Source organism: Aedes aegypti, chromosome 3, assembly GCF_002204515.2.
Source record: "Aedes aegypti strain LVP_AGWG chromosome 3, AaegL5.0 Primary Assembly, whole genome shotgun sequence".
Taxonomy (NCBI): domain Eukaryota; kingdom Metazoa; phylum Arthropoda; class Insecta; order Diptera; family Culicidae; genus Aedes; species Aedes aegypti.
The window spans coordinates 135,163,836-135,177,619 of NC_035109.1; the positions used below are offsets into that span (position 1 = coordinate 135,163,836).

General features: G+C 35.5%; 1 protein-coding gene across 1 annotated transcript; it reads left to right on the plus strand.

The window, feature by feature from the left end:
- The first annotated feature begins 408 nt into the window (after nucleotides 1-408).
- LOC5571467 (mitochondrial 2-oxodicarboxylate carrier) lies at nucleotides 409-11,891 on the plus strand. The gene is made up of 7 exons (XM_001659668.2): nucleotides 409-617; nucleotides 2,288-2,504; nucleotides 2,562-2,744; nucleotides 2,838-2,935; nucleotides 10,475-10,649; nucleotides 11,151-11,255; nucleotides 11,312-11,891. Exons 2-7 carry the CDS (start codon nucleotides 2,343-2,345, stop codon nucleotides 11,507-11,509), a joined length of 921 nt encoding a protein of 306 aa, XP_001659718.2. The 5' UTR covers nucleotides 409-617; nucleotides 2,288-2,342; the 3' UTR covers nucleotides 11,510-11,891.
- The last annotated feature ends 1,893 nt before the right edge of the window (nucleotides 11,892-13,784 follow it).

Genomic DNA, 13,784 nt, shown 5'->3' on the forward strand with positions numbered 1-13,784 from the left:
GAACTGAAACCCCTGTGGTGTTTTTGTCGACTAAGCGAACGTCAAACATGATCAAAAGTGTCAAGGTTCATTTATGGATCAAATTTTTAAATTAAAGTTTAAATATGATATAGCCATTATTTTAGCGGGAAAAATTGCTAAAGTAGTTATAGTAACATGCTTTTTCGTGTTATTAAATAAAAACAAGATTTCATTACAAATTTTAGGACCCAATTGGCCCTTTCGGTAATGAAACGTGAGTTCTTAAATGTGTGAATAATTTTCACCGTGCTCTGCGACTTTGCGTTCCGTGATCATCAGCTGTTTTTGACAGTAGCCCATAACGTAAACATCGCGCGTGTGTATAACTGTAAATAATGCGTAAATACATCCTCATGAATGAAAAGTGCATCGCTGCGATTCATGAATCGCACCAATACCATCACCGAAAACACTGAACTTTGTTGCATGTGAAGACGTCAGTATGGGTGCGCGATGACAAGACGTGTAATCAACCGCGAAAAGTAAACAGACATCCACCACCGCTCGGAAGCAAAGATTGAGAGCGCCGATCAAAGTGAATCAGTTTGTGTTTTAATTCGCTTGCTGGTGGTGTGAGGTATCAATTTAATCTGAAGGTAATATTTTAACCTTAGTAATATCTGCTATATAACTCGATCCATAAATACTGTTGAAAACGTTGGTTGGATAAAACAAAACATCATTGCAATAGGGTAATCATTGTAAAAGGGCAAACATTACAATAAGTTGATATCATTTGATTTTAAAATTCTGAATCCAACCTGTTCTTATCGTTCGTTTTGAGGGCAATCAAATCTAAACAGCGCATGCCTGACCTTCTTTGTCATCGTAAGATCCACATGAGACCATCCCATTTATAAGACAATCAAATTGGTCCTCTACATAGGCGTAAATAGCCATCAGACCTATGGGCTCCTTATAGGTTGTACATCGTTGAGGATTTACATAACTTTCAAATTCTTGTCTTGAACCATATTGGTGTTTCCAATTTATACGAACAAAAAGGACAGAAAACAAAAATATCGAATAAATGTTACCGATAAAAAATAGGCCAAAAAAGTTTATTGTGTAAAACATATGAAATCTACTATCTAATATTTGGCCAAAAAAGTTTTTTGTGTAAAACATATGAAATCTACTAATCTACTATCTAATATTTGTAATAGCGAAGATAATAGTTTCTAAAACTCAACTTTATCTTTTCCTTGGTAGCTCCAGGACTACATTGATTGTTTCCGAACTCATCAGTCAACTAAATTTTTCAATATTGAAATTATTGATTTAAAAAAAGGAGTTTTCGAAAACGTTCTGCTGATTGAGAATGCTTTCGAACTCCTGAGCAACTTGATTTTCAATTGTACTAGTGAGTCCTAAATTAAAAGTATGCGCTTTCAAACTGCATAGCAAGTTTTTGAGCTCTTTCGCAAAATTTATTAGTATTAATTTGTTTTCGTCTTGCAAGGCCGGAATTGGCATCTAAGTTTTTTTTTCTTAATTATAGAAAATTTCCAAAAGGACAAAGTCATGGTATAATCGATAAATTTTGTTTTCTTGAGTTAAACGTTTTTTAACTTATTTTAACAGATCCCGCCATATAATTATCATAGCAGGATAGCGAATGCGTTGAAATAAACTCCTGCTTCTCACGTTTTAGGAATTAGTTAATGTTTCAAGAGCATTGTCAATATTAAGTTTTGTGTGTAAAGAAATGTTAACATCAGGATTACTATCGATGTATGTTTCATATGTATTCCAATCGGCTCGAAAATAAATGAAAGTAGAGTTGATAGGATTGAGAATCGCCTCATGAGATATTTGAAATGTTACAGGGACTTGATCAGATCAGAATCAAAATCAGCGTGAGTAACCAATTGGCTACAAAGGTGACTAGAGTTGGTTAAGACCGAATCAATCGTAGAAGGGTTTCTAGAAGAGGAAAAACAGGTAGAGTTATCAGGGTATTGAATTGAGAAATATCCTGAAGAGCACACGCTAGCCTGGCATACATTTTAAATCACCTCCTTATGAAATTCCAATTTTGAAGCCAAAAAAGGCAAACAAAACTAGTGCCGGTTTTAAACATATGGATTTTTAGTTGCTCAGCATTTGAGCAGTTGGTGACTCATTTTTTCAAACAGGTGACTTCAAACAATAAAATTTTGTCAATAGATATTCAACATTCGTTATGTCGTTAAGGAAACCAGCTCCTCCTATTGACGCCAATGGTTCTCTAAATACAGATTGTGTCTTCAATGTCTACTTTCAGCAAATCACGGTTTTTGTGGTCGCGCACGTGAAATCAAGTTAACCAAATCAGTACTATGGGTGGAGATCTGAAGGATTTTTTGCGCCAAGCAGCAATGCAAGTGGGTGCAGGTGGTTCAGCAGGATTCGTGGAGGTTTGCATCATGCATCCCTTAGATCTGGTGAAGACTCGACTACAGCTACAAGCGAAACCCGGAACTGCGGCAGCTAAAACTGGAGTAAGTGTGATTTTATTGAAATAGTTTGATTTTATTAACATTCAATATCTTTTCTAGACTTACTACAATGGAGTGTTCGACTGCATTCGGAAAATGGCCCGATCGGAGGGTTTCTTTTCCCTGTACAAGGGAATCCTGCCTCCGGTGTTGGTTGAAACGCCGAAACGAGCCGTTAAATTTTTAACCTTCGAACAATACAAACGGTTCTTTCTGTTCGGTGCTGATAAGCCTACGCCACTGGTATGAAACCAACTGAGAGTATGCAGTAGCTATCTGCAAGTTTGGGCATGATAAAATGTAAATCATTATGTGTATTTTTTTTTGTTGTTTTAGACATTCTCCTTAGCTGGCCTTGGTGCAGGAGTGACCGAAGCTATCTTGGTGAACCCTTTTGAAATGGTGAAAGTGACGCTGCAAGCCAACAAAAACAAGTAAGTTCAGTAGTGTAGGTAGCTAAAAGTTATAGTGTCCACCAATCCACTGATAAATTGTTAGCCTCCATAAAAAGATCATCAAAGATGATTTACCAATGAATTTGATCGCTAAATGGTCGATGTTCAGACAGACCCGACTAGATGATATTTCAGCCTTGTAAAGATAAGTGAACAACAATTCTGAGCTTTACAATTTTGAAACAGCCTGTTTCTCAGCTTAGTGTTCAATGAGCACTTCCACAGTTATTAACTGAAAGCTTTCTTTGTCAAAGTTGCCATTTTCACATTCGTATATCGTGTGGCAAGTACGATGATACTCTGCCCAGGGAAGTCAAGGAAATTTCCATTACGAAAAGATCATGGATCAACCAGGAACTGAATCCCGACACCTTCAGCATGACAGCATGACTCTTTGTAGCCGCAGACTCTAACCACATGGCTAAGGAGCTCTCAATATTACGGCAAATAAAGGGCTAGTAGCAGGACTCTTCAGACTTTTTCCTGTTTCTCTTTGCAGTGAATTCTTGTGTAAAATTCTAGGAGCTTTAGGGAAACCTTCAGACTGTCTTTCGAGATTGGTCCATAGATTCTTCAGTAATGTATTCTCAGATTCTTCGAAGAAAATATTCAGGAATGCTTCGACGATTTTTTCTAGAATGTTTAAGACACCTTCGAAAATCTCATATAGAGATCTCCACCAATTCTTTCAGGAATGCGTCCAGTAATTCCCCCAAAAAACTTTCAAGAGTGCTTAGAAAAAAAAAACCTTCATATTTTGCTCTGGAAAATCTAACGCAACCTTTAAACATTGGTTGCTTTGAAAGTTTGTTCTAAAGACTTTTCGATGATTGCCTCCAGAATTTTTTCCATCCACTACTTTAGCAGTTTTCCAACTATAGCCGATTTTACCGCTATTTTGTGATAGTGAAATTGAGTGTATTGTAGTTCTCTGTCAAAATTTCATGCCGATTGCTCATAGGGAAACAAAGTTACAGCATTCCATTTTGTATGAAAATTGGCTTTCACTACTATTATCCTGAACACAATTGTACGTTCATTCAGAATTCATCCAGAGATTATTCCAGGAAATGTAACCATCATTAAGTTTCTCCAGGAATTTCTCTAGAGATCACATCATATTTTTATCCAGGTATTATTCCTGTAGTTTTCTGGATTTCTCTCGAAATTTTTCATGGATTCTTCAAAATTTCGGTTTAGGTTGCTCTCGGCAAACACTACAGCAATAATGCCATTCCAACACGAATTTCTTCAGGAATATTTTCAAGAAATTTTCCAACTAATTCAATTCCAATGATTTTTTTTCTTTAATTCTATCAAATAACTTTTTAAAATCCTTGAAATCCTTGAAAATTCTGGAGGAGATTCTGAAGCAATCTTAGGAGGAATCTCTGCAGCAATTCCTGGTTGAAATATTAAAGAAAACCTGCACAACAATTTTGAAAGAAAGTTCAAAAAATCATTAAGGGCATATCTGGAAAAATGTCAATGGAAATCTTGGACGAAATACTAGCGAACATGATAAAAAAAAAGATTGGATGAATCTTTTGAGAAATTCCAAAAGAAAATACCTGGAGGTACGTTTGAAGATAATTCTTGGATTGTTGGACAATATTATTGGAGAAACTCTATATGGAGTCCTTAAAATAACATTTTCTCTCACTTTTTAGACGACTCTCAGTCAAAACTTCACCTAAATAACATTTTCTGAAAGTTCACACATAGATTTTAGGATTTTCTAATGGTGATTCAGCAAATCTTTCTCAGATATTCCTCAAAATATTATATCTTGATTTCTTCAAGGAATTGAAATGGAGTTTTTCCAAAATTTGTAATATTTATTTTCAAATATTTAATCTAGCATATTTTTTAAATATAAATTTTAATAACACAGCGTAACAAAAATGATATTTTTGCGTGTCTCAAGGATCAAATTATGTGCCTCTAGTAGTTTTGAGGTTGCTGAATCTGATGTTATTCTCAGAAATTTCCCAGCACGTCACAATTTTTAGCTACAGGTCGCCAAAGTTGTATAAAACACTGGTTTTATTTATGTTTATATTGAGTTTAAAGTATACATTATCAAACTTTTTTGTGATCTTATCCACCAAGCATGTAAAACAGAACCTGAACTTTCAATTTTGACATAATTTGGTTGGAATTGCATGATTAAATTTAGATCAAACCGATTTTTTCAACATGCTTGCTATCTCCATACCAAATTCTTCGTTTTTCTTATATGGGAAAATACAATACTTTTTTAAATCGTCAAAAAATAACTTTTCCGCATCGAAAATATTATAAACTTTATTGATAAGTGTTGGCAATAAATTGTCTTGCAAGCCCGAACACTTTCATGCAAGTTGGCGAAAATAGTTAATTTTTGCATTTTATACAGCCAATATCTCAAACACTAGACGTGCTATGATATTTTTGAAAACAGCAATGGATTCAGCAACCCTTAATTGAGTAAATTGTGATTTTTTGGTGCTTGAGACAAAAATGTGTTCCGCAGTGTAATAACTTTTTTAGATTTTTTCTCAAAACTTAACCAAGAGTTTCTCTTATAGAAATTCCTTGATATACTATTTCACCGAATCTGCAAATAGCTACATAAGGAATTACTATTAAAAGAATTCCATGGAGGATTTCAAAGAAAATAAGTCTTCTGAACCAATACAAATTGTTCAACACATTCTGAAAAACTGTGCTAATTTCTTTTTCTTCAGAGCTACTTGGGTACTTCTATGATCCACTTTGACATGGGGGGTTTTTCTCGGCCGAATTGTCTGAAACTTTGTAATAAGAAGCGCTTCAATACGACGCACATTGTGGCTAAATATAAACTCAGTAGCTTCCAAAAACCCCACTGCCGAAGTGAATCAAAAGTGCCAAGAATACACGGAGAAATCAGACTACCGTAATCCGGGGTAACATTTATCATTTTTTTAATGTTTTTCTTTAATTTTTCATTTCACAATACAAATGTTACAAGTTTCATATTTTTAAAACAAGTACTGGCACCCACCGCTCCTAGCTATGTACTTTGTTTTGTTTTTCGAAAGATTTAATTATGTTTAAATAAATGTTTTAAGTGATTTTTTGATTCAGCTGATATGGGGTAACATTGATCACCCAAGTAAACAACGTTCGCTAATATTGGAAATGTCGTTACTAACTAAAATTAGGGCCCCTGAAGCCGAATATGAAGACCAAACTCTTACAAGTCATTTACTTTTTGAGTTATTTCAAAATTAAAAACACCTTGATCCGCGTAATACGCCTAAAAGTAGGCAATTTCCTCAGGAAATTCTACATTCGTAATAGTAATTAGTTAATGTTGCCTAATTGAATAAACTTATGAAAGATTTGACAACGGATTCGTTTTCGGCGATGCCATTTTTAGTAACACCCGCATTTTCCTTGATCACATCGTCTGCAGAACTCATGTGAGACATGAATTTTCGGTAGTGTCAGTGAAAATGATAGAAATCATTGTTTCAAAAAGTTGACAAATTTGCGCATGAACTAAACGCAATTTTGGCAAAAACCTTAATTATCATTAGCTTATGAATATACGAAAGAGAGGCACCATTCATGGTTCGAAAATGTTTCATCAATAAATCTTTATTTGAACGTTTAACAAGATGAGTCATCCCGATCAATGTTACCCCGCTGATCAATGTTACCCCGGATTACGGTACCCAAAAAATACGTTCTTTAAACTAAAATTTGGGTAAACTGCATTTAGATTTTACTCACGGTTGGGCTGTTTTGCCTCTCTCGCAACAGCAATGTTGTTAAAAACAGAGAAAGACGCACCGTCCCACAGTGGCTCAGAGCTTGTTGGAAATACCTCAAAATTCCCGAACCACTGTTCGAAACATGTTGTTTTTCGGATATTGTTTGGAAAATCAACGAGTAATAAACATTTCTTACACAATTTTACAGCCAGCAAAAATTTTTGAAATTGCCTGAAAATGTTCGAGTATTTATTGTTTATTCGGTGAAAATTAGGAATTTCTTTGTGAATCCTTTACCAACTTGAAAGGTCGAAAGTAGTTAAAAATTCTGCTAAAAAATAAAAAACTTTCGGCCATTATGCGATTGCCAGAACCACCACGCTGATACTATGTACTACAAGCGAAGTGTGAACTCTCAGCGTTGTACTGCCGTTATACGCATAATTGTCCCATGTTACTTTTTGTGCGTTTTGACTTTTTGTCATCAAACAGTTTATTTTTAAGTATATTTTTAGAAAACACTTACTAACACTTAACATTGTTCGGAAACTCAATGAAAAGGAAGCCAAGTCAATTTGTCCCATTGTTGAATTTCCACGCATAACTGCCCCACTACTGTATTTCTACGCATAACTGTCACACTATACAATTCGCTGCGCTGATCTCGAAAAGAATATTCAGTAGGCAGTTTTGAATTAGCTGGTCTTTGGGATAATCGTTTTGATCATCTTCTTACGTTGGCTTTATATCCCATGTGGAACACAACCTGTTTTATGTGTTACGTCCCAGAAAGAATGGGCACGACTTCACCATACTTCCATTTCAAGACTAGTAAAGATAAAAATCTGATTTGTATACATTTGATGTCTGTGCCCAACAATAGGTGATTGCAATTTTTTACTGAATAATTTAATTATCAATGTGTTGATTACGTATCATTTCTTTGAATCATCTCTTATCAATCTTGCACAAATTATTTTTGAGCGACTTTGTTTTACAAAATTTGTTCTATTTCAAAAAGTGCGTATAACAAAAATCTGGAAAAAAATATTTATCAGCGACAGCGACCATATGATAATTGATCACTATTACTTATTCAAATTGAAATTTTAAACTTAAGCATGTAAATTTGTATTGGAACTAAAAATCAGATTGCATCCTTGGTCGATTTGGAAATGGTCAAGCAAAAAATCCTTATATTTACGTAAAAACATGAGTAAATCAAAAATTAAAGTTGTCTATCCAAGAGAGTAGGGATGTATTATTTTTATTACTATATAAAATGCCTGCCGAGTTACAACTTCGTTGTTGTGATGTTGTCTTATGTGGAGGGAAAAGTTCGAGATTTTTCGAATTTTACAATTTTTTCAAGTGTTCTCTAGCAAAGCCAAATAAAATTTCAATCAAACATTTATGTAAAAGATCCTTGATGCAATGTACTTGAACTCACCACGACGAAAGATTTTGATAAAAACCTTTTTTACTAGTTATATTTCAACAAAAGCAAAATGTAGAGTCTGTGCTGACCAGATAAGAATTGATTTTCTTAAATCAAAATTTTCAATGTAAACGATTAATAAATCAAACAAATTTATCACAGATGCTGGTTGAAGTAGCCTATTGAATAATACAAAAATATAAAAATATTTGATTGTTTGGAAAAGTACTATGATTTTCATTATCAAAGTCGTGCCCATACTTTCTGGGACACCCTTTATCATTTCCCATTTCCAATGAAATTCAGTTGAATTTTCAGGGTCAATCACAAAAGTTTTTGGAACCGCTGTCATCGATTAGAAATTTATCGTAATTTTGGATTCATCACGGGGAGTACTGAAATAATCCCACTTGAAGAATCAGTAACCACTTTAATTTCGAGTCCATGGCTTGTGACAAATCAACTTCATGGTTTAGCAAACCAAGTCTAAATAAACATAGTTCGACCGTTTTTGGATGACTTGGCCACATGCTGGGTTATTCACCGGTTCACTGGTGGAAGTGGCCATTATATTGGCGAATCGAAAACCTGGCTTGAGACATATCAATTTTCATGAATTTGCAAATCAAGTCTAATGGTGGTACACATGTATTTGAATGAGTTGACCACATATCGGATTGTCCCGAATTCCCGGTTCCCTGTGGGAAATCTGGACAAACATTTCAAAAGGGCACATCGACATTGGTAAACATTGGCTTTGCAAGACGCTGTTGAGCCCAATTCAACTCGATCGATTCAGGCTAAGAAGGGCTCAACAGCAACGTTTGTATAAAAAGGCTCAAGACCTCTTGGGCTCTTTTCAAATGTTTGTACAGAAATGGCCTCTAAACTGTCGGTTCTGAAACCTAGCTGGCAGCATTAATCTTCATAAATTCCCAAATCAAGGCTAAAGAACGGTAATTCAAAGCTTCTTGGATGACTTGATAATATGCCAGGTTGTTTTGAGTATCATGTTCCCCAGAGGAAGTGGCCATTATATTGGCGATATATAAAACTCGATGAAGTCAAGAAAAAGTCAAAGTCAAGTAAAAAAAAAAATAGTTCAAGATGTTTTGGATGACCTGGCCACATGCTGGGTTATTCCGGAGGATTGGTTCTTCGGTGCAAGTGGCAGATATGTTGGTGGTTCTTAAACTTAATTTTTGATGTATCGAATATCATGATTTTGTAAACCTAGTCCAAAGAAATGTCAAATCGTGTAAAGATTTGTGTCGTGAATTTTGGGTTAATTATCCGCAGATCTACGGATTAACCTTGAATTCGCAGATGAGTTTCTGTCAAGCCTGCAGCTAGAAGAGTCGATATAGGAATTTATGACATCTTATAAATACTCTAACTTACTAATCAACTCTTTCTTTCATTAACTCATACATTTACAATCTATACGTAAAAACGGTCATCTACAGCAGTATGCTTAGCATACAATTGGTCACTACTATCAGTGGGACTGTTATGCGTAGAAATTCACCAAAAACTCCGTGTTTCTAGGCATAACGGTCCCACTTTGAATTTTGTAGCTAAACATACTCTATTCCCGCAATTCAAACTCTTGACTCAAATGAACACGCAATTCTGTATACTACTGAAAAGATTTCAATTCAATTTACCACACACCTGGTCAATACGAGACTAAATGTATTAAAATATTTAAACGCGTTTTTCTTGATAGCATATTTTGGAACATGGGACAATTATGCGTATAACGGCAGTGTACGAAATACTTAAGTGTTGATGTCCTGAATTTCTTATGATCACCTGACGAATTATTCAGAAAACTGATTTAAAAATTTATAAAAATTAGATGAATTGGTAGCTCGTTGTTTTTACGAATGCCCGGGAATAAGCCAATCAAAAGTTTTGGAACTTATTGAACATTCTTCAAATACTACTGGTTTTTATCGATGATTGCAAAGGTCTTTCGACCAAATATCATAGTTACCTAAAATGTTTCATAACTTTTTGTCTTTAGAGAAACTTCCGTATTGCAACATTAAAAAATAAAAAAAAAAATGTTGCAAATCCTTAAAGCGAAAACTCCCTAATAGGGTCGAAAATGGTAAGATCTTTTCTTTTCAGATTTAACTTACGTTATAGGTAATTTCACAAAAACTTTATTCTTAGTAACTATTTTAAAACAGTTGACAAGTTTCTTAGGAGCATTCGTTTAATTTTGAAAATGGCCTGATTTGGCGTGACGTATTTTCTGGTCGATCCTTAATCCCACTATATATTTGGTTATTCTATTCATTCGCATGTTTTTTTCCATTTCCTCCGCAGAGTCGGGCAAGTTCCTAGCACGTGGGCCGTAACGCGACAGATCATCCATGAATCCGGTTTCGGCCTGAACGGTCTGAACCGAGGGCTGACGGCAACCATCGGTCGGAACGGTGTTTTCAACATGATCTACTTCGGATTCTATCACAGCGTAAAAGGGTTCCTTCCGGAGTATGAGGTAAGTCGATCAAAGTTCATTCTTTCCGGTTAAGATAATTACTTATTGATGTGCCTTTCTATTATAATTGTTCACATCACATTTCTGCTTGCTCTAATAGAAGCGTTAGTGCTTTTGGATGGAAAAGGGTAAGTTTGGAATCCCTGCGTTTGTTTGTGACTCGCAAATCGTGCATTTCGACTAGCATGCGCCAATTGTGTATAATTCACCACAATGAAACAAATTTCAAATTTCGCAAAATTAATTTAGCTAATGAAATGCTTCTAAATGATACCCGATTGTCATCGATGCATGTGTCTTTCGGGTAGGCTAACTGTGTTTCGAGTTTCGACCCCTGCATTGGACTAATCTGCTTAACGGTTCAACGAATAAATATTGCATGTTTGTCATCATTGTCGTTTCCCTCATGCGTAACGTTTTTCTATCTAACCGCTTGTAAACTATCCGCAACGAACGCGTTAAGTTGAATGATTGAGTAACACTTGCGACGGCTTATTTTAGGACCCAGTGGAAGAGTTTCTCCGTAAAGTGGGAATCGGTTTTGTGTCCGGTACCCTTGGATCCATTGTTAATATCCCGTTTGATGTGGCCAAATCCAGGATTCAGGTAGTACAACTATTGCTAACAGACATTAAGTTTTATTAATCAAATCAATCCCACAGGGTCCTCAACCGGTCCCTGGTCAGGTAAAGTACAAGTCCACCTTTGGCTCGATCGCCACTGTGTATCGCGAAGAGGGCTTTGCAGCTTTGTACAAAGGCTTGACGCCGAAAGTGATGCGCTTGGGTCCAGGAGGAGCAATCATGTTGGTTGTTTACGATTACGTGTACGAGTTTCTCGAGAACTACTTCAAGCATTGAAAAGGACTGAGCGCAGGCAAACTTGCGCACGATTTCTAAGTCTACCTCGAGGTGTTCCTTTTTGGAATTATTTGATAATATCCATGTTTCAAGATTATTGTTAACAAACCATCGATTCCAGTTATCTACCGTCAAGCATTTTAGCAGAAATATTTATCTCAACGTTGTTACTACCACGCCAAGCAATCATGTTGGTTGTTTCAAATTTCACAGAGTTTATTAAACTGGATTTTTAATATATATTAAACAGTTATCCATGTTCTGAACATGAGGTAAGCTAACATTTTTTTTCTAGTTTTTGGAAATTATGTGAATAATAATAATAGTAAATAGCAAAGCATCATATACACATATTAAAGTTTTCATGTTAAATATTGAAAAAGTATAATTTTTCTCTTCAAATGTATGATAAATCACATCCCGTTACATAACGGTAATACCTCGAATACGTACCTAATACGTTTCATATTCTCACATTTACTGAGGCACCAACAAAAAAATGGAATACTACTTCAAAACATACAGGGAGAAAACTTTTTACCTGAATTTTGAGTTTACTTTACCCCAAATTAGGTATATTGATCGACTTTCTACGCAAAATCTGTCGGTATTCTTTTTCTCCCACACAAATGTTGTTAAAAATAGAGAGAGCTGCATCTATCGGATAGGGGTACTTTGGCCCATTGAGCCAAATTTGGGTAAATGCGACTTTTCTCAAGCTTGGATTGAAAGAACTAAATTTTTCGTTAAATCGACCCAAAATTGCGTATATTTTTCTAATGGAATTAAAGCAAAAATACCTAGTGGGGACCTTGGAAATATAGGCTAAATTAAGTATATTGAGCTCATGGAATTGCGTTGAAACAACCCAAAATTGAGTTGAATTCCGTCTCCGTGTTGACAAGCAGTCCTGGATACAAGTAATGTTAACTGGTCAAAAAGTAGGGCGGGTTCCATAGTCGATGAATGAGGGTAAGAAAACAAGCGGGATGATTGGCTCTTCGATATCTCACGTCCTAATAGTGCATTTTTTCGAAGTTGAAGATAAATCTGTGCTGTTATTTCAATATGGCCTAACTGACATGAGCGATTTCACTTCATCGATTCTCTCTTTCGCTAATAACTGCGCTAAATTAGATAAATCTGTAATATTTCTTGTTCATGAAGCACAAAAATATGTTACGAAAAGAGAACTACTCTTCTGCAGTAACGCAAAGAAAGCAACGATAAAGAGAAATCGATAAATGCAGATAGGCCCTTATGAAAAAACAACACAGAAATCAAAAAAATTCTAGAGCACAAATCTAAAGAATCGTAGATCCATTTGAATTAAAAACTTGATCGATTGGTTACCACCAGTAAGTGAACAAGATGGTGTTTGGTTCTCCAGATTTGAGCTCTTGAAAATTTGAGGTTCGGTTTCGATTCGACGGCCTGTTTATGATTCACCCTTCTAACGTTGGGTCCATCCATAAACAACGTAAACTAGAATTGGTATTTCCTTTCCTCATCATAGATTTTCGAAGATTTCTCCTAAAACCCAATCACAAACCTCCAGACGTCGTAGACTTGATAACATTTTTACTATGTACAATAGAAAATTGTATTAGTTGTGCAAACAATCGATGGAAGAGACAACTGCAAGCTCACTATCGTTCACATTATCATTCTTAGAACAAGTCCCCGTTGAAGTTTCAATTTCAGTTTGAACCCTCATTTTCAACCAGTCATCTGGTATTTCAACCCAAGTAGTGAGATGATTTGTCAGTCCGGCCTCGACTTAGGTGGGAATAATGTGAGCAAAAACCTTGAGAATCAAAAAAGTAGATTTGAATACTGTACCTTTCAATTTCGCCCTAAAAACTTGATACCTTGACGATGGCTGGTACTGACCGCATCAGCGCAGCAAGGTTATGATGGATGTCTCAGTACTGATCGAGAGTATGGATCGCAATCGACGAATAAAAGTTGGGTTATGTTTCTGAAAGTTTGGAAATTAAATAATATAATTCTTACTTGTCTTCCGCCTTTTTGTTGTAGAGTTTGTCAAGATTCTAATAAAAAACATTTTTCCTACATTTTCATCATAATCAGACAACATGCAAATGCCCATTTTTCAAAATAGAGTTAGCGAAATTCAACCTCACTTTTATTCGTCTATAGGAATACCTTTCAAAAAAATTCTGGTTCCCGAGCGAAGCCCGCGATCAAGAGAGCATTGAATGATCTGACTGAACCAGGCAGCGCTCCCACAAAAATCATCGGGTGCAAAGAA